This window comes from Aplidium turbinatum, chromosome 12, assembly GCF_918807975.1.
Source record: "Aplidium turbinatum chromosome 12, kaAplTurb1.1, whole genome shotgun sequence".
Classification (NCBI taxonomy): domain Eukaryota; kingdom Metazoa; phylum Chordata; class Ascidiacea; order Aplousobranchia; family Polyclinidae; genus Aplidium; species Aplidium turbinatum.
This window is the reverse complement of record NC_137483.1, coordinates 13,742,257-13,763,576: the sequence shown is the minus strand read 5'-3', so window position 1 is coordinate 13,763,576 and position 21,320 is coordinate 13,742,257. Positions and strand designations below refer to the sequence as shown.

The window sequence follows — 21,320 nt, the reverse complement described above, 5'->3', positions numbered from 1 at the left end:
ATGTTAAAAAGATTGAGAAGGGCAATTTAACTTTCCTATTTACGTACGCCACTAGTTTCAAATTACAAACAAACAATGCGCAAGCTGATTCGATAATTTCTTGGATTAGACATTGTCACGCATCATTTGAGGTATTTTAAAATACACTACTTAACTCTAGAACATTATACTAACTGAATATAGTCATTATGATCAAGCAAAAAATTGCGACGTTCCACATCGAAATGTTATCGTTTCTCAATAAGATCTCTTTGCTAATCTTGAGCGTGACGACATTTTTATTTGTAATGGCTTACGTATCGTAGGAGTCATAGTCATACCATGGGTCATACTTAGAATTGATTGGTGCGGAAACTTTCGTATATTTGTAAAAATTGCCAATTAGGGAACTTCAAAAATCAAAACTGGTTTTTAATAAAAGTGTTGCCACCTTACCAAAAAAAATGTTACTTTTGTGCATTTTTGGACTGGGGCTCGGCACTATCCGGCATGAAATTTGATCAGATTACATATTTACTTTTCGATCCAATATGCTCAATGCTCATACATTGAAATGCCGAACGGTTACATCAAACGTCATTGCTTCATGCGATGATGATTCATTGACTTTTAAATGAAGGATTACTCTCCAAAGTAACAGATTTTAAGCTTAAAAGATAGGCTTGTTTTTTTTTGACAAAAATGAAAAAATTTTCCATTTTTGTACTGATTTACGTTTTGTTAAAGTTTGATTGCACAAAAAAAAATGAAGTCATCTGCTACCCCCGTAACAAAAGGCCAATTTTTATGAAGTCGTTACGCAACAAAACTTTCTTCTTAGTAAACGAGACAGGCAAATACTGATCACATTGAGAACTCAATAATTTCGCACACACACAAAAGCATTCTTGAAACTGATATTTGGTTTGTAAACATTTAACCCATGGTAACGGATAATTAAGCAACGAGTTATGATGAAAAGTTACATCATACTGGTACATATGCGTCAGCACCATAGTATTGAGAATTTTTGATAATGTCAAAGTCATTCGCTACGTTTTTGAAGAATTTTAAAAGAGTAGAAAAGATATTTAATAAAAAATTCTTAGATGTAAGAAATTAAACCGGTGAACGCTAATGCAATGTTTTATTTCTGAACGTAAAATTTCCGAAACACTAATCCGTCGAGTAGCCAGCTTATTTTAATTAAGATTGTATGCCAGACTAAACCTACAGCAGTTCAAAAGTGCAATTAAGTTAAAGAGCTATCATTGACGTTTCAGAGGTTTACGAGCAATCCTAACAGTTCTGAAGATTGCCTCATCAAACCAGAACCAGATTCAGAACCAGACACTAAAGTTTCGGTCGCAAAACGAAAAGGATTGTGGTCGGCCTAAGACTCCAAAGCTTTGTGGTAGGCTAATGCTGCAAAGGCCAAGACGCTAACAGCTCTGTGTGTAGACTGTGTTAAAGGAATAAACTCAACCGAAATTCATGGCCATCCTTGAATGTATTAGGGAGCAATAGCCTTGACAAGAGAGCCAAACGCTAATGTTAAACTTGAATTTTGGATGAGTTTCGCCTACATGTCAGCAGTTGAGTAAAACGCCTCTTATTTTTTGCTATTGCTCTAGTGCTTTCGCATTAACTCCTTTTTTTTAGACAACTTTTAATACCTGTTTCCTCCATAATTTTAATAGTAGGCCTATGTCTCCTCCTAGGGCATTTCTTAAGAGATGCGTTGTATTCCTGTTTATACCGATATCTTGTTTGGGGTACTCGGGGAGATCATATAGGTATTCCGAGCCCAAATTATCTTTTCAAATTCCATGAGAGGGGTGATTGTGTGAAGACCAAAATTCGTAGGCTACCTAATTCTGAAGACCAAAACATGACTCTGTTTTTTAGTGTGTGTTTTTTCTAAAAAGATAAACCTTATCAGGTTTTTGATGTCAAGTACAAAGTCGCTTAAATTGACACAATGGTGCGTACCAGCTATGTTACATTACCACACCCTCGCAGACTTACTGAGGTGTCGAGCCAGGGAACGATAGCGTAAACACTTTAATCGAAGGTGGTACAAATAAATGGCAAGTGGTACGAATTGATTACTATTTATAGCAAAGAATTTCCCTCATTCTGTCCTCTCACTCAGCGAGGTTACTCTGATTTCTTGAAAATATATTTAAAGTGTTGAGACAGTTAATACATCGATGCTATTTTCAGATCTAATCTCAAGTTGCCATATTACCAAGCAAATAGTATTGGAGAGCAATTATTTGGTAAATGTTACAAGATTTAAACAAGTTTGACCGCAAACTCGCGACCTGCGGAGCCACTTGCCTCACAAAATTTTCTTCTGGTTTTGTAAGTTCAAGCCTTTTGATTGACATGTTTAATTGTCGTAACCTTATCGTAACCTCTCCATCACATTGTACAAGCAAACCTAAACCTTCTAGAATTCACTCGCAATTATTCGCATTTTGGCTGTAACGTAATTTATAATTAGTTTTAAAAAAAAGCAACCTACGTTAAATTAAGTGAAATTAATATGATTCAAATCTTTTTTTCACACACGTGTGGCTTCTTTAATAAAAGCATTGTCAAACAGAATGTATTATCTTTAATATTTGAAAGCCTTTACCGGATAAGCGTTAAATAAAGTTTTAATTTAATGAATTTCCTGCTATTGGCTGATTTAATTCAGTAAGAATAATACATTCGACTTCTCAATGATAAACATGATGCTTCGTAATTTAAAAATTTGAAACATTATTTAGTCTTGGCAACTTTGTTGTTACATTTATACACACAGACCTAAAAAAAAAACGGTAAAAAAATTTTAAAACAAGACAAACATTTTCCCGAGAAAACATAATATAACACTGAGAATAAATAATTCAATCATTCTGCTGATGCGGTAAACAAATATTTTGCTCAATTTAGACTTTGATGCCAAGATAAGCAGTTCAACATGGTGGGAAAACCGTGTCCAATCGTATGTTTTATTGAGTCAAGGTAAGGACAACTTTGAACCAACATTAGCAAGTTAAATGGCCTTATTCGGTACTGAAAGTGTGGCTTAAAGCTGATTTTTCATAAAATTGAAATCATTGAAAAGTTATTCACGCAAATATTGTTGGTTGGTAGTATAGCCCAGGTAAACAACTGGTTGGAAGAAAATAAACATTTGTCATAAATTTTTATTTGATGTGGAATTTTTTTAAGAGATTACGCTTCGTTGAACTTTTAAATTCAACCAAACGTCAATGATAAACTCAGTTTTAAAACGAAAAGCATTTTTAGATGTAACAAAGCTTTGTATTTAAAACAGTGGTGGATCCAAGAGAAGCGATTGGAGCGATCCCTCCCTAAAACATAGAAAAGTAACTGTATTCACGGTGTGTTTGCAAAGCGGGTGTAGACCTACACAGACTTTGCGTTTTATTGAAATTGCCCCCCCCCCTTTAAGCGACTTATTGGAACCGCCCCTGATTTACAAGGACGCTACAGTTAGTACAATTCCATTTATTGCCTCAGAATGTCGAACAGTCAAGGTTGTCGAAAGAATTACAATCATGAAAGTTTTCAATCCCGAAATCTTACGATTTCAATTAAGCTTATTTTTTTAAATCTCAATCATTTTAATCTTTGGATTGCTTGACTTTAACTCCCGGAAAACGTATGTGGAAAAGAAGGCTAAGAATATTGTAGGCCTACAAAGGTTTTGAAAATAATTTAACTTACATTAGCTTAAGGCCGAAGGCGAAATGTAACGTCACACTGAGAAACTTGATTTAAAACAAACAGGAATATAGACAAAAAAATTTCGTGGCAAAACAAATTTGTTTTAGTTTGAAATGTATGTATTTCTATTTCGTGACTTCGGTAATTCATGAATCTTAAAAGAATATTGCACAAGAAGCCCTGCTTAGAATTTTATGCCGTTTTTTTTGTTTTGAGATTTTTGTTTGTCTCGTTTTTGATGCATAACAAAACTAAATGGAAACGCAATAGTTCTCTAGTGAGTATGTCACATTTGTAAATATTTTTTATTCAAGCACGAAAACTCCAAAATTATATTTAGAGTAAATACCCAAAATTATACTTTAGCTTCAAAATCTCAACCTTATTTTGCAATTCTATTGCAGTGTGGAGAGTATTTTTTACTTGAAAAGTTTTAAAGCAAATAAGAACAAATAATGAAATACTGTAAAGTTTACACATGGTAGGCTAGAGGCTACTTTAGTTTTCTTGTTGCACATCAAAGTGTATTTTTAAAAGCATATTAGTGTAGCTAGACATAATCAAGTATTACAAGATTTCAGAGAATCGCTTTTCGTAAGAAAATATATCTAATTTTAGAAATAGAACTTTCTCTATCAGATAAATCTTCATTTTATCTGTAGTAGGCTATACAGTTAAATCTTTAGCCTCCTTTATTCCAAACAAGCCATTTAGTGGAGCTCTTAAGTATAGGTCTTTCCATGCTGAAATTAGATTTTAGAATTTCGAAAGTATAACTGAATGATAATTATACTTCTATTAAAAGAAACTGTCCACGTCAGATTAGGCCAGAATAAAAATCTTGACTACTTTTGCTTTACTTTGTGTTTTCTGCTTTTATCAATGCTCTTATCACTGTTCTGTAAATAAATGTGCGGTTAGTGGACTGGACTGAAGTGGCGCTGAGCTTGGAGTGACACTAACATGTCATTCAAGGTGCAATTAATTAAAGCATCAAAATCACTGATAAATCTTGTTCTTGTATTGATCTTCAAATCATGACCTTTTAAGGTAGAGACTAAGTGGCTTAAAGTGTGAAGCAAACATGTTTGTTAACATCCTGAAACAATTTCTTCTAGAATTTCATGTAAAAGCCCTTTTGCAGAATAAATTTAGTTTAGTAAAGGTTCTATTGTCGGAGGTGTGACGTAAATGTGCTGACGTGTTGTCCCCCTATCACAAAATTGATCAAGTTTCCGGTGATTCAGTTGTAATTTTTTGCGAAGTCAAATATAAAGTTTCGTGTTTCTTCTTAAATACATTAAACTACTGTGAAACTAAAACGGAATTTCCTTTTTTGTTCTTCCATGACATTTTTGTGACAGTTATTTTTCCTGCAAAATTGTTGGATGATTTTATGGCGAGTATCATCTTCTCTGTAATTTTTTTTTTACCAAAGAAAATTTTTCGTTTTTGTGGAAAAATGTATGCCATGCTGACGACGCGGCAACAAGCCAAGAAAAAATATTATTGCCGTGTTGTGAGTTTTATTTTTATAATCAAAGTCTGCACTTTTGAAATAATAAGCTATACGATTAAAGCTTAATCGACAGTTATCGACACAGGCTGGTCGTAAAAATTCTTAAATTAAAAATAAAGCCAAAAGATAAAGAACACAAATGCTCAGTTTATTCAAATTTCTCCCTGAAGCGCGTCATGTCAGAATATAGTTTAAAAAGAAAGAACATTTTATTACGAAATTTTGAACTGATTGATGCTTGCAGATGCGAAACATAGCCTACCACTTTCACCTTACAGTAAACTACACCATGTTAATCCGTATGTACGCAAAATTAAGCCTATTATCCAACGTATTCTTTTAAAGTATAAATTACTGATACGATCATTCATCAACTATGGCAAATATTTGTATTAGACGCACACATTCCTGTGCGACTGGCATATTTTAGACGAAAAATTTGCCCCACGCAAAAGTCACCTAATAAGGCTGTCAGTCATCCTATCAGCAGCGAGCTCATCCACTATAAAACGCACAGTTTTTCAAAAAGTTTATCATTTCGTTTTGGGACCTTCCACCTGAAGGACCATCAAGCTCTTGCGGCGATGCTAAAAGCATTACGTTTAAACTACATAAACGATAGATCGCTACCAGGATGAGATTAGCGTTGAATCAGACAAGAAGTTTTGTTGTTACGGAAAACTTTTTCTGTCAGGTGTAAAATTGGTCAGGCAGGATTTCTTGAGGTCAATATTTTATGACCAAATCTATAATTTTTTGTTACAGATATAACAAATTCTAAAAACATTTTTAAACAACTGTGTGATACAAAATTCAAACATGCAGAAAATATTTCTTTTTGTCCTTTTGACCATTGAAACCATTTCTTCAGCACCAGGTAAGATATTCAATCGCTCACAATCATAACTATTTGTTAATTAGCTATTGAATATAATTATCAATAAATAATCATTTGACATCCAATAGAAAAGAATCTGAGGCGACTTTAAATTTGAAGAAGTTTTTTGTGATGAAACTATAGAAAGTACCTTTGCATTAAACTATTAAGTTTCAGTTTAAAAATTTGATAACTTATTAAAATTTAATAATTATTTGTAATTGTTTTTTTGCATATTTTTGCGTAAAGATAAAAGATACATAATCTAACGTTCTTTTCCTTGTTGAAACTAAATGTTGTAGTAAATTTGGAAACTGAGATACGATTATAAGTTACTAACTATATTGAAAACTTTTTGTCTTATTAAAAACATTTATTAATCATATTTTTATATTTAGTTTCAGATTCTTCGAAAGATTGTGACTTTTCAACCAGCGGTTCGTGTTTTAAATACGTCAACGACCACGAAGTTATGTTCCGGTACAGCGGCGCAAGAGATTACTGCGCAACGAAATTTGGAGGGAAATTGGCAGTCCTCGACTCTCGGCACAAGATGAAACTGGCGATCGATTTCTTCAACACTAAATACCAAGAAGAAAAATCCGAATCAAACGGAGTGCCGACCGCCTGGGTTCAGGGAAAATGGGTCGATGGGACCAGACACGTGGAATACGAGAATAGAGTTGTCAACGAGCACCCCCATTGGCTGGTGCCTTTGCCCATGCGCGTGGCGGGAAGAAGGGTTCGGTTTCCGACGGACATTTTGTTTGGGAAGAACGCGACTTGTGTTGTTGCATCACTATGGCAACCTGCTACGCCGGACATTCGAGAACGCGCGGGACTTTATAATGTGCCTTGTGAAGGATTTCTTTATACGCATCCACTGTGCGAATTTAATATTTAATACTTTTATTTGAATTTTTGTTTTATTTGCTGTATTTATTATTTTCAAGTAAAATTATTTAAGTATGTTTTATTTTGTTCAGTGTGTTGCAAACTTTTCAATTTTCACACCGTGAAGCTCACAATATGTAAAACATTGCTTTTTGTTGTTTTTTACTTGCAGTGACTGCAATTCTTTATTCTGTTGCTTGAAACTGAAAATTCATGAACAATTTTCTACACAGAAACAAACCGTTGTTTCTGCATAAAATTCCCTTATCTGAGTTTCGCTTCGAAATCCAATAAATTATTGTTTCTTGTGAGCTTGGAACGAAAGTGAAACACGAAGACTCACGGGAGTGTTATGAGAATTCAAAATGCGTGTTTTGATGCTAAATAGCGAAATTACTTTTATCGCTGAGAACTTTCTACTCAACCCAAATAAATTCGTTTTGAAACTACTTGGATGTCTTCATGAGATATAGGCCTATGGAGTTTAGCAGCAGCTATATGTTATTAGTGCAAACTGTAAGGTTGAGATTGCTCAGAAACCAGCCTCTTTTCCATGTCTAAAACTTTGTTTCATTTTGCAATCGAAATACAAAGGTAAAAAACATGAATTAAGTTTTCGAAAAAAAAGCTAATAAAATAAGTGTTCAGTTGAGGGGATAGTTTTACCTCTATGGTTTTACTTTAGTATGCCAACAGTCTAAAATGTTACCAAGAGCTGAGCAGGCAGTCTGGCTGTGGATAGATTTGTATCTATCTAAGTTTTGAAACTACTTTTTTTTATGTTTGTGGGGTATCAAAACCGTATTTGCTTGTCAACTTTATGTTTCTATGAAGTAGTTTTCAACTGTAGTTTCTATAAAGTGGTATCCTTTAAAAATTTCACTACCCATAATTTTAATGGAATCATTGGGGTAGCCCAAAACGTCACATAAATAAAACAAAAGCAGAAATTTGATAAAATGATATCAAATTAAACTAGTCTATGTTATGTAGCAAGCTGTAACAAAATGATGTGAAAATCAATCTAAAATATATACTTGTTCCCGGGTATCAATGTAAGCTAAACAATCTTTGAACATAAAAGAAACGAATTAAAAACGGTAAAAAAATGTTGCTTAATGCAACTTACTCAACACCTACTTTGTCTGAAATGTTCACAAAGAATTTTTTTGCAAAGACTGTTTATAAATGCTTCAGCAGGTTGATTCAACATGTCTATAAGCGAAGGCGAAGCGCTTTACATTTTATTTCTTTTGTTTTGATTTTGTCGTCTTGCATTAAAAATATAAAATGGCGTCTGTTTTCAGTAGCCTACAAGAGCACTATCCAGATGATTTGAACCCGTGTTGCAAATAGTAGAAATTTTTCTTTTACAAACTTTTGGCATGGTATGACATTAAACTAACAGCGATACCTAGCGACTGTATCAATTGAAAACCAGGTAGTTTCGTATGCTCACAAATTTTATTGAAATTATTAGTGACAAGTGACGCACGCGAAGGGAGCATTGTTTTGCATTTTCACATTTCCTTTGGTTAATGGCGAATTGGCAAAATGAGATCTCTTTGGTAGAAGAGGGCTAACAAAACTCCATCTACACTTGGGATACTCCAGAATCTACTGCAGTCTTCCTTGAATGCAAAGGCAGGCGTGTTGTCGGCCTTTTTAAATTTTCTATTGTTTAAAAGCTTATGGCGATGCCAAATTTTTATCTGGCAACTCTCAAAAATTTGGTCACACTGAAGCCGGTGTCGGAGTTGATCAGTTACAAACCGAGGAATTGGAGTCGCTAATTATTTGCACTACTTCACAGCCCTGGTTAATAACAAGTTTGAGCAAACACGATAAAACCAAACGACACCAAACAATCTAAGCAGCAATATCAATAGGCTTGAACTTACAGTCATTCTTCTGGGATTCCTGAACGAAAAGAACAGCGCAACACATTATAAGTACATCGCTTCGATTGCATTAGTTGTCTTACGTTGTCACGAGATTGCTGAGTTTGTGAAAGCAACTGAAAAGTTTCATCGCAGCACCTGTAGTACAGGTGTGTATTTCCTTTGCGCAGTAGCGGATCATCAAAGACCTTGAGATCGGCATGAACAAAGTCTTTCTTTGGTAGATGTTCTTGATTGGAATTATCACAGCGCTTTATCGAACGAAACTTTAGGCAAAAGCAAAAAGTTGATATGACCAATGCCAATACTAATGCCGCTAAAACTGACAGAGCAAGGAAAAAGTAACGGTTTAAATAAAAGTGAAAGCAAATTGCCATAATCGTTATAGCCGTTGTGAATATTATCATGCTGCATAAAGAAGGGCGTATTCTTGGATTTTCTTGACACACTTGCACCTGCAAAATAAGAATGATCAGCTACTAACTCACTTGGTCTTACCTTACTTAATATGAATGTATAATCTATTGCAAAGACTCCATGTGGTAGTTTACTGTCGCAGTAGCTATAACGTGTAGCCTACCGGTGTACCCCCCTTTCTGTATTGTTCAATTCCCAAAAGGAAAAAAAGTATTTTGAGCGTAGAAGTAAAAGCAAGTACTGTATAATAGAACAAATTCAATTTGAATTAACTTTTAATTGCCAGGCATATCCTCTTCTATGGTTGAACACAAGTTCACTGTAACAAAACGTTAAAGACACTAAGGATATTCATATTTCACTGAACGAAAGCGATATTAAACGGGCCTGGGCGGAATGGATAAGATTTCATGCAACCAAACTTGCAAACTTTGTCTTTTTTACATCAATCAACGTCTAAAGATGAAAAATTGATGGAAAAAGGACGAATTATCCAGACAGCAAATCAACCGTTTTTTACTTAGTACAATTCAATGTAAAGAGCAGTTGGTTTGTTGTGTAGATAAGCTCTGCAAGAGACCAACACTTATTGAATCAAACTTCCCAATCATTAAAATTAAATCAACGTAATTTATTTCAGCCTTTGTCTATTTCGGCGTCCCAGGCAAGATACCATGCTTTCTATTGAAGAAGTAGACGACACGTCGAGTGTTTGAACTTTTCTAACCTTGGTTGGTTGGTTTTGAATCTTTATCCTCGGACTGACAAAGCCTTATAGATAGGTTATTCTTGGTAGTTTCGCATACTTGATGGAGGCTTTTAACGCAGTGCCGGTTACCGAGATTGACAGAGTGAAGTTTCCGATTGTTGAAGTGTTGTTGCCGGGGAATTATTTCATCTATTAGGTGCCGCTGAATGGAGAGCAGTCCTTAGACTGCGTTGCCCAAGCGCACACCCCGAGACTCGAACCAGCGCCGCTTGATCTTGAAGCTTCTTCGTTGACGAAGTCACGTGCTAACCAACTGAGCTATCGGGGCGGACTTTGTTAAAGTTTTTAAAATTACGGCACACATCACGACTATGATTGCAGTATTGATTTTTTCACTCACTTAAAAGTTTTATCAAATTTTTGAAGGTAATTGTAACATTCAAACCAATCAGTGTAGGCTGCAAAACATTTGACGACGAGGAAATTCTTGTGGCTAAAACACTGGTGCATCTGTGATGTGTGAGGTAGTATGTCATATTGGAGACCTTATTAGATGTTACAGCTAACTTTCTGATCATTTATTCAATAACAAACTTTACTTTGCAACTTTGCATGAAATAGCAATTAAGGAACTTTAAAATAAAATCATTTGCTACTTTATAGACAGAAAATGATTGACACCAAACGAATTGGGATAAATATGATTACTTCCATCATGATGGAACAAACTGGTCACAGCGGTAAACCATAATCTCTTCGTGGGAAAATTGTAACATAAGATTCCCAGATCCGTTCGTCTGTATGTAATGACCGAAAAGAAACACTCTTCAGGAAACGTCTATTCGAGAATTGTATTTCTGTAAAAATAGCCTCAAAGCTGTCGAAAATGGGGTGCAACGCGATACACCACTAAAACTTGTCACTACAGAACAGATTACTTGGATAAAAGACGGAAATTTTGTCCAGCTAGCAGCACTAAGCGAAACAGTTAAATTTGCGACTAACTTCAAGCAACAATTTTACGAATGACCAGAATAGATATCAATATCTCAAACTCACGTACGCAGTACTGTGACGTAATAGTCAAAGACATTGTCACGCAATTCAAACAGGTGTTCAAAGGTGGTGATGCCATGTTTCATGTTTAAACAGGTTTGACACAAGTCTTACGAACGATGGTGCAATTTTGGCTCATTTTTAGGAAAAATTCCATGACGTAATACGCTAAGATTCAGTAGACCTGAACGGTTTTTATATGACGTTTGATTAAGTGAACAATTGTCTGGAACACAAACATTAAAACAATTTCGAAGGCCTTTGGTGGAGTTCTCGTCAGGAAAAAAACAATAATCAACTGGCCTAGACCTAAAGAAATAAATTCAACAATACTGTGCAATAACTTGCAGGCTGCTAAAAAATGAGATGCTACATCTAGGCAGGCACACATGCGTGAAACAAATCGAAATAGTTTTGATTTTTAAAACAAAACCAAACTGAGGAATTAATTTTGCTTGAATTCAAACTTTAACAGGCTATGTATACTGGCAAAGAAAACTTAAAAATAGTTTATAAAAGATGAATAGCCTACTAACTTATCCAATTTTCAACATTTTTTATGCGTACGTCCCTGAGAAAAAGGGACTTTTGAGATCATACAACAAAAAACTTCAAAGAGAGCCACAGCCCACAAAATTAAACTTTGAAATAGATTTTTGCTGGAAAAACATGCTAGTTTACCTTGGGGAAAAACGCTTTCCTTGAACCAATACAATCAAGCTTATTCGATTGCCTTAGATCAGGACTGTAAGCTAGTAGGCTACTTGATTATGTTTTAGTGCGAACTACTCGAAAAAATTAACTTGAAACATTATAAATTGCTAAACTCAAAAAAGAAGTCTCAAAATGTGCAAAATCAATGTTTAAACTTTTCTTATGGTAACTGCCATAAACCTTGAAGACATGTTAGACTTACATCTTGGCAAACACAAGGGTGAGATAGATGGACAACAACTGAACTACAGTATAGGCAGAATTAAAAAAACATACCTCAATTGTCATTGAAAAAGGTTTTGGTGGTAATTAGATCTTGATTAGTCTATTAAATGCCCTTTGATAAAGCTAAGTCGACTAACAAGAAATCAGTAAGAGAATTTTATCATACTACTTTTTGTTAATATTTAGAGCATTACCATCGCTAGTGGTCCTGATTTGACACGTTCTCTGGGTTCTTTTTGTTTTTCGACACTTTGTCCATTGAATTGGTAAGCTAACGTACCCGTTCCTTCAGTATATTTGCATGGGTTTGATTCTTTTCCTTTTGCTATTCTAGCCAACATGCTTTTATTTTTTGCCAATGAAAAGTTCAAAGTCATAATAAACTCTTTTTTTTTCTTCTTTTGTGGTAGAGCTGAAATAAAACTTCTTGTCCTGCTTGCACAACTACACAACAACACTATCGCTTTCAGCTCAGCAGCCAATGAGAGTAGTTTGGCAGATAGTTATATCATTACCATATAAGCACGAACTAAAACGCCATTACGTTTGGTACACGACTTTAAACTGTGGGAATCGATTTTCCTTTGACAGATAGCATTGCAATTTTTTTTTCTAAAACATTTCTAAGCTTTTTATGTTAAATTTCATTTTTTTAATCAACGTTAGGTATTTTACGACATCGGATGGAAAAGGGTATTTAGTAGGCCTACAATATAAGCGAACAAAGAACATTTCAAATTAATCTTTTCCATTAGACTGGTTGCGGATGAAAAGGTCACGCGTGCATTTTAAGATTCAGTGACTTTTCGACAGATTGATTCATTTTAGGAACAAAAGGACAACGCAGACAAAGACAAATGCTGACATGCAAAGGCCTACATATTTCTGTTCCCGTTCTGAAAAAGCATGCTAATCGCAAACTGCAGCTATAGCCTTTGTTGAAGATTTTTGTATAAAATTACATTTGTAATTCGGACGGTTTCTTTAAGTTAGTTATTTCCCTCGAAACAGGAGAATAGCCAAACAAAGAATCTACTTTTATTTTACTCTAAAAACAAAACGATTTTTAACGAACAAAACAAAATATTCTTACAAAGAAAAATATTTTACAAATATTAGTGCGTTTTATTCGTAACGAAGACTATAGCATACCAAATTGCAGAATCACGAATATTCCTAACTTATTTGTAGGCTACAAGAGTATAATGTGTTGCGAAAATGTGTTTCTGAAGGTGTTGCGACCGTGCCAAATTTCTTTCAACTCAATTACTTACTTCGGTCACAAGCACGTTTTAACGTTCGCGTTTTGTCGCTTCTACCCTTTTCTCGACCTTTGCTATGCTGACGTGTATTATTTTGATATGATGGTCAGAAATAAAAACAACTGAACTGAACTGATGTATGTGGCCACAGGTCTTGATAATAGAATAATTATAACGTTTCGTTGAGAGTGTAGGCTACGTTTGGTTTGTTTATTGCGGTACTGTAGCCTAGCTGTTAATAACGTCAAGTTCAGAATAAAATTTACAAGTCAGAAAGTGTCCCATTGTGGTAACCTTTATGCCTTTGCAAATTTTTTTGTGATGACTATAGCAACAGTGGCGTAGCAGCACCATCTACCGAGGGTAGATGTTAAGGAACTATCCTTTTCCTTTTGTCGCCACTTTAAAAGCAGGCTTATGAAGATTTCTCCAAGTATAAAAAATACGCTAAATAGGCCTACCAAACATTGCAGAAAAAAAAACACAACTAATGTAGGCCTGATTGGATGAGACTATATAGGCTCCTGTAAGCCTACTTCGGTTGACACACATAGGTTTAGTGTCAAAACTACCGTTGGACCTACTGGTCATGTAAATCCGTAAACAATTCTCGAAGTATTTCGTCAAACATTCGCCCAGGGATATCTACAACAATTGTTCTAATATCCCTGCATTCGCCGAAGAAAAATCAAAAATCATAGGCTACAATAAGTAGTTTTTGGAAAAAATCCTTGTTAACGGAAAGGTTGCTATTTAAGTTTGATTGTTTTGTTTAGGCTACATTTGTTTACTGCTTTAATGATGACTTCATTATTATTATTATGAATCATGACATTGCAGTAGGCCTCAGTAGCGTTGCCATGGGATAACCTGCTTTCGGACCTGGGATAATTTTAGCTGATAATCTTTACGAGGTCTGAACTCTGAAATCTTAGATAAAACACCACGTAGTTTATGGAGTTTGAGGAAAGATTGAGATTGAGGATAGCCTAAAACGTTCGTATCGATTCAAAATGATTGTTTTCAGAGATAACCCTTTTTGTGGTGGAAAACTACCTCCTCTAAATGGTCTTTCGCTGCTCCTGGTTAATCAGATTGTAGCCTAGTGTTTAATAGCCTACTAAGCGTTTCTCTATGTTTGTGAATTATAGGCTATGTTATAAGCTTATTAATTGTGTAACCTACTATTACTAATTCAGATCGGCAAATAAGGTTATTTTTTCTCCTTTCTTGAGGCAGGGGCGGATCTACCGGGTGGGCCTGATTGGTACAGGCCCACCCAGATTGACAGTGGGCCCACCCAAAATCAGATATACAGATTCATGAAAAAAAGGAATAGGCCTATCAGAGAAAATTCTGGAGGTACTTCAACCACTAGAATTGTATCCTGCTCTCTGTGTCGGATTCTGTTTCGATGGAGCATCGGTCATGTCGGGGCACACGGGAAGGGTTCAGGTTATTTTGAAAGAAACATTTCCAAAAGCCATCTATGTACACTGCAACTCGCATCGGCTTAACTTTGTGCTTTGCACCGCTGCTAAATCGTCCGGACATGTGAGCACTTTTTTTGACATTGTTAATCAAGTACACAGCTTTTTCACCGGGACCCACCAGCACTCTCGCTTGATGGAGATACAAAAGGAAATGCATCCTAGCCGTCAGTCAGACTATGGAGCTGGAGCGCTCATGTGACATCAAGCAACTGCAATATCTTATGCACTGACCCTGATTTTGAACTCCACCTGGTGTCACATGAGCTCTGGAGGCATGAGTGTCACATGTGTAACTGGAAGCTATGGTTGACTTTTCTGAAACCAGGGGACAATCGAAAATAGAAGCAGAGCAGCTCCTGCAGCAGATGAAAACAAAAAAGGTCGTTTTTATGCTTGTGAACTTTTGCAAACTGTTTGAAAACAGCGATTTTGCCACCAAGGGCCTGCAGAGCTCAACTATTTGTGTGACAGACTGTATATCACTGATTGAAACACTGAAAGCTACATAATATGCAACTTTCCGCGAGGATTCGAAGGATGACTTTGGTGACGTGCTCAAACTGACAGAAGTACTGATGGTAAAACATGAGATAACTAACTGGGACGTGGTTGCTTCTCGTGAACGCAAGCTGCCTTCGAAGTTTCACAAGTCTGTTGTCACCACAACGCTGGGAAAAACGTCGGCTGTCAAAAGCAATGAGGATTTAAGGGCGCTATGGAACTGTATTCTTGACAGGCAGATAACGGAGTTAAGCTGCCGCTTTATGGACAACACGTAACAATTAATGAGAGCAGCGGCCTCTTTCGGATCTGGATCTGCCACTTTTGGCGAAAAAAAAAGCATTCTAAATGGTCCGTGTGCACTGTATAGCATTCAGATCGCAGAAGCTGAACATGCTGTATTCATTCAACACAGCAGACGGAAAATGGATCGGGAAAACTTTTCTAGATTAATGGAAGTACTGGACAGCTGTCGTGCTGACATTTTCCCGACCATGAACAGTGTTTTAAGGACCATCATAACACTGCCTTCCACGTCCTGCAGAGTTGAGAGACTTTTCTCCTCAACAAACAGGATCCAAACGCGCTTGAGATCATCCATGCTCACTGGACGCCTTAACAACTTGACACTTTTGTCTTTTGAAAGACAACTCATTGACAGTTCGGATTATGATGATATAATCAACTTTTTTAACTCGAAACCTAGAAGACTCCGCCTTGTGTAGAAGCTCCGGTAACACTAAGTTTTTGTAAGCTGGCCCGCTGTGGCATTATTGGTGAAAGCCCACTAAGATATTTCCTAGGCCCACCCATAAATTACGTTCTGAATCCGCCACTGTCTTGAGGTAATATTTTTCTTTCTTTTATAAGTAGGCCTAGTCAGTGGCGTACGCAGGGGGGGGGGCCATTGGGCCATGGCCCACCCCTTAAAAATGGTTTAGTAGTTAACGACGTAGATTAAGGCATTTAATATGTTTTGCATTGCTTTGTCAAAGCAATCACTGTAACAATGTTGTTTTATAGACTAAGCCAATGCGAAATACAGGGCCCAATCCACCTACCCCACCCTAGGTATGCCAATGTAGCATAGTGTTCTGTAAGCCTATTATAGTGATTAGTGAGAGAGAAATGGATAAAGTCTAAACTAAAACCATACTGGGATATCATGAAGACGTCTGGGATATCAATGGCCAGTGGCGTAGCCAAAGGGCGGAGGGGGGGGTTGGGGGTTACAACCCCACTTTGGCACGCGTGTGACGTCACGATATTGAGAATGATGCTTCCAGTCTCTTTATGCTTGGGAATGATGCTTTCAGTCTAAAAAAAAATTGCCTAATTTTAAACAAAACTGCATTAAAAGAGCGAGTTTTGCCAATACCAAACATTCAAACATCTCAGCCAGGAATTAACAACAAGAAAACATTGAGTCTTAGCTTTATTTCCGAAAAATGCCGAAGAAAACATGATCTTATCCTTTTGCTATGCCACCTGACAGCACCATTTTACAGGAATATTCATACCCACATTTTTGTTGAAAATGCTCTCAGAATGCACCAAATTCAAAGTAATTTTTCAAAATTTTCTGGGGGAGGCCCCCCAGACTCCCCGCCGCTGGGTGTCCTCTTAAGAGAAAGCGCCGACGGGCTTCGCCCGCCAGTCGTCAAAAACCCCCCTTTCAAAATTCCTAGCTACGCTACTCTCAATGGCCCCCCCCCTTGAGAAAATCCTGCGTACGCCACTGGGCCTAGTCTACGTACGGTATCTAATTTGAGGTCACGAGCTTCTCATCGGTTGGTACATGAGCCAACTTACCTTCTCAACTGCCCTAGTAGGCTACTCGTTGGCCTAGCTATGTTTGTAGTCTATTCAGGAGGCAGTAACATTGCTGTTGTACAAATCTTGAAGTACGGCATTGGTTGCTTCTTCAACCAACGTTTTGAAGATAGAAATATTTCTTAAATATAAATACGGTACTAACATAGAAATATTTCAGTATTGCAAAAAAAGAAACATCTTGTGTCGAACACAGGTAGCACGATGACTTCCCAATATAGCCTACATTTAAATTAGACAGTGAAAAAATCTTAGTGAAAAATTTTTTTTCAATATAAAAAGCCTCTCATGATTAGATCTAAGTTTAATGTAGGTTAGGGAACGTTCAAATATTACGTAACGCTTTTTTTCCGAATTTTTGACCCCCCCCTCCCCCATGTAACGCCAACGTAACGCTTTTTTCAATCCCCTCCTCCCCCATGTAACGCTTTTTCACTACGAATTCAGCACAAAAAACTACCATTCCGTACTCGAAAGCGTTACGTAACGTTTTGCTTGAACCCCCTCCCCCCGATGTGACGCTAACGTAACGCTTTGCATAAACCCCCCCTCCCCCTCAAAGGCGTTACGTAATATTTGAACGTTCCCTTACTGTCCATATTGTAAATACTTTGGCGAATAGCCTGGGTTTAAGTGGGCCTTTAAATTTTTTTTTAAGACGAAATTTGGTTTTGCTTTTTAATGCTTTATTTGGTGAAGATTTCTATTTTATTATTTTCCATGATCAATCTTCCAGGAAACAGCTCTTGGAAGTCGGAACTGAACAAGAAGCTGCGTGGCGAGAACGTCTGCACTAGACTGGAAAAGGCGTCGGTTTGACACCGTTTGTGGTCACGTGGCTGTGTCTCGACGAGACACTTGATGGCGTGAAAAATACTGGGACCAGGTGACTCGATGATTGTATGTCCCTTTGCTGCTTCCAATAGCAATGGACGCAAAACGAAGCCCGATTTGCTTATTAATACGGTGTAGCTTAAATGACCTGCAGATCAGGTCCCTATTGTATGTTGGGAGAAAAGCTCTGCTGTAATATTTTTTCCACTCTCATTTATGCGTCATCTGCCACAATTTGTCCCATCGCAAATTAATTAGCTTTCATCGGCATTAAGGTAGAGAGAACCTGACACATTTAAACGCAATGTTGATCTATGCGATGTTACGGGGTAGCATCAAAAGTTCAAACTTCAGACTAATGGTTTGTAGTAAGAAATTATTAATGGACATGATGGTCATCCTCGGACTGGGAAAGCTTCTTTGAAAGCTTAATGCTAACAGCTTCTTATATTTGTGGAGTCTTTGAACCACTGACAAAGGCCCGGTCACCGAGATTAACAGAGTGAACCTTCCGCTTGTTGTTGAAGTGTTATTGCCGGGGAATTATTCCATTCACTTTGTGCCGCTGAATGGAGATCAGTCCTGAAATGCGCTGCTCAAGCTGAAACTCTACCAGAATGAACGGGTAACCACAAAAGTCAAAATTCGTATTGCTTAGCCAAAACACAGACTGTATTCTTGATCGGTTTTGAACAGAATACGATCCACGCTGGGACTTTGACATAAAAGAACAACACAGATCACTTCAGTAATGGGAAACTGCTTTTATTAAACAACACTGTATGATTACTTTCGCCACACATTCTTTCTGAGATGGCACAGTTTACTGTTATGCAAGAAAGACATCAGTGGCACACACAACGGTTTGTAATCACTCTTTCACACAGAAGTAACGCCTATGCCAAATTGGAAGCCATTGCAAAGGCGGTCACCTGTTTGAGCACGTAACGGCACACAAAAATTTAACTCAAATCGCGCAGCATTCATAAACTTAAACACAATTCCAGCGCCGTATGATAAGCGAATGTTGCGACGGGCTGCTAAAAGGTTCCCTGATAATGAATTTGCAAGCTTGAAATCAAACGAATTACCGCCAGTTACAAACCCATGCAAACGAATATTGTCTACCCAAGAACCTTGGCCGAATTTCGACCAACAAAACGGTAGGGGCGTGTAGACATGACCACCAACTACCCAAAACGCAGTTGAGCCTAAAAAACTGCCAGAATCTGCCGTTCCAGCACAGTTGGTTTCAAATCCACGAAGGGATAAAGGACCACCGATGAAAAACTTGTCACAAATGTTGGAGTCTTTTTTACGAGGAAAAGGAAGCAAAATGCCCCCTTGCAAACCTAATCCAAACGTTATTTTGCGCAGAAACGTGGTGTGAATACTGGTTTCGATGACTTCTTTTGCGAATCTTACATCTCCACCTAATCCCGCAAATTCTTCAGAAAGTTTGAAATACAAGCCCGAACTCGGGAGAACAGGGTTATCGGTTTTATCTACTACCAAAGAATGAGACAAAGATGATTTCAGTGAGTGACCCATCTGCTTACGAACTTCAAAGGAAGCAGCCTTATCAGCTATAAGCTCACGCCACTGGCAAAGCCACTCAAGATTGTGTTGATTTCCAAGCATTTGAAATCCGTAACCAGCAAGCAACCCACGAGAAATTTGAGTAGTCGATGACCAAAAGGCATCTTGTTGCTCTTGTAACAATGAAAGTTGAAACTTACTACCATTCAAATACGGTTTTGAAAAGGTTGTGCTGAAGTCAGACGGGCGGTATAAGCCGGAAAACGATTTGTTGCTGGACAATGAATGTGACAGTGAGCCTGAAAGAGTTTCTCCACGACCAAAGACGTTAGGAGACAAAATTCTCATCACCCACCGAGGCCTATCCTGATTGGACATTTCTGTCCTCACTTCCCCACATAGCAATCCACGCTCTTTGACCTTAAACATAACTTGAATGCCATTACTAAGGTTGCCTCCATAAGCTTCAGTAGTATCCAGGTAAACCTCAACACTTTGAAAAAGACCTTTCGAAAGCAACTGCTGGCGACATTCTTGGGCAGACTTGTAAGCTGATAAAAATGTATCACAGTCAAATACTGGTGTCACATTGTCTACGATGTAATCAGCTTTAGTTTTCTTGATACCAGTGACATGAACCTTCTCGACAACTATGTTCTTGTTCTCAAGAAAAATTTCATTGTGTTCTCTGGGTATATCTCTAGTGTGAGTAACAGACATAATTCATTACATACTAATTCTGAAACATAAAAGTGTTTCCAAGTAAAAACAAGAAGCTAAACATAAGCTATAAAAAAATCTGCTTGATCTGGATGGTTCCTCCTAATTGCAACAGGATCCAGCGTTTTAATACATAAAACACAGGAAAAATATATAGATTGCCATTTGCCAAGTTTCACAAAAACTGCCATTTTCATATACAGTATCAGTATATAATGTATTATATATTAACTATTAAACCATGTATAACTTTGCTGGTTCTAATAACCTTTTCAATTTGGATTGATCAAGTTATGTTTTGAAATTAGTAAAAAAATTTAACAAAATAATGTAATAATGCTGGTGATCAACTGATCATGGACCTGAATCAATCAATTATTAAATAACATAAATCACGTTACAAGAATAGATAACCTATTGGTGTTCGGACTATTATTATGGATTCAATTGTCGTTATATTTACGCTTTAAAAGTAGATAAAGTAACTTTAGTAACAAATACCCTAAGATAAGTGCAAACAGGCTATGTTACTCACTCGATGGAGTGGCCGGCATACTCAAATTTAAATAGATGTTACAATACATCTATTCCTATGTTAACAGCCAGTGCCTTCGACTGCATAGTTAAGAATGATGTAAACATTGCTAAATTAATTAATTAATTACAGTATATACACAGTGGCGTAGCCAGAAAAAAAATTTGGGGGGGGGCCAAATATTTGATGAATTGAAGAGAGTGACGAAGTGTTTGATTTAAGACATCGTTACCTGATGTGCAGTAGCGTATCCTGGTGGGTTAAGCAAGGGAAGCAATAAAGCTGGTAAGGGTTAGAGCGTGCCGAAGGCACACGTATTCTAGGGGGGGTCTGGGGGCATGCTCCCCCGGAAAATTTTAGCAAAATTACACTCAAATAATGGATTATAGCGCTTTCTGGAAACACTTTCAGGGTAATATTTGTAAGAAATTTATTAGCAGATAAACAGCTATTAACTTATTAAAGGTAGCTGTTACACACAAACGGGCAAAAACTGCGGCTAAAAATAAAGAACACAAAAAACTCAGCTACACAAAAACCCAAAACAGAGTAGCGATTCTGAAAT

General features: G+C 36.9%; 2 protein-coding genes across 2 annotated transcripts; one reads left to right on the top strand and one right to left on the bottom strand.

Annotated features, from left to right (window-relative positions):
- The first annotated feature begins 6,008 nt into the window (after window positions 1–6,008).
- On the top strand, window positions 6,009–7,459 carry LOC145781314 (uncharacterized). Its single transcript, XM_082593091.1, has 2 exons — window positions 6,009–6,122; window positions 6,521–7,459. Exons 1-2 carry the CDS (start codon window positions 6,065–6,067, stop codon window positions 7,024–7,026), a joined length of 564 nt encoding a protein of 187 aa, XP_082449217.1. The 5' UTR covers window positions 6,009–6,064; the 3' UTR covers window positions 7,027–7,459.
- An 11,251-nt stretch (window positions 7,460–18,710) lies between these two features.
- Window positions 18,711–20,235, bottom strand: LOC145780991 (sorting and assembly machinery component 50 homolog A-like). Its single transcript, XM_082592683.1, has one exon. The coding sequence runs from the start codon at window positions 20,218–20,220 to the stop codon at window positions 18,841–18,843; it is 1,380 nt and encodes a 459-aa protein (XP_082448809.1). The 5' UTR covers window positions 20,221–20,235; the 3' UTR covers window positions 18,711–18,840.
- Window positions 20,236–21,320: the final 1,085 nt, after the last annotated feature.

Excerpts from the sequence above, each read along its gene's own strand:
- LOC145781314 (XM_082593091.1), top strand. The coding sequence starts at position 6,065 with ATGCAGAAAATATTTCTTTTTGTCCTTTTGACCATTGAAACCATTTCT. Across the intron at positions 6,123-6,520 it reads AACCATTTCTTCAGCACCAG|TTTCAGATTCTTCGAAAGAT; the intron begins GTAAGATATTCA and ends TTTTATATTTAG.
- LOC145780991 (XM_082592683.1), bottom strand. The coding sequence starts at position 20,220 with ATGTCTGTTACTCACACTAGAGATATACCCAGAGAACACAATGAAATT.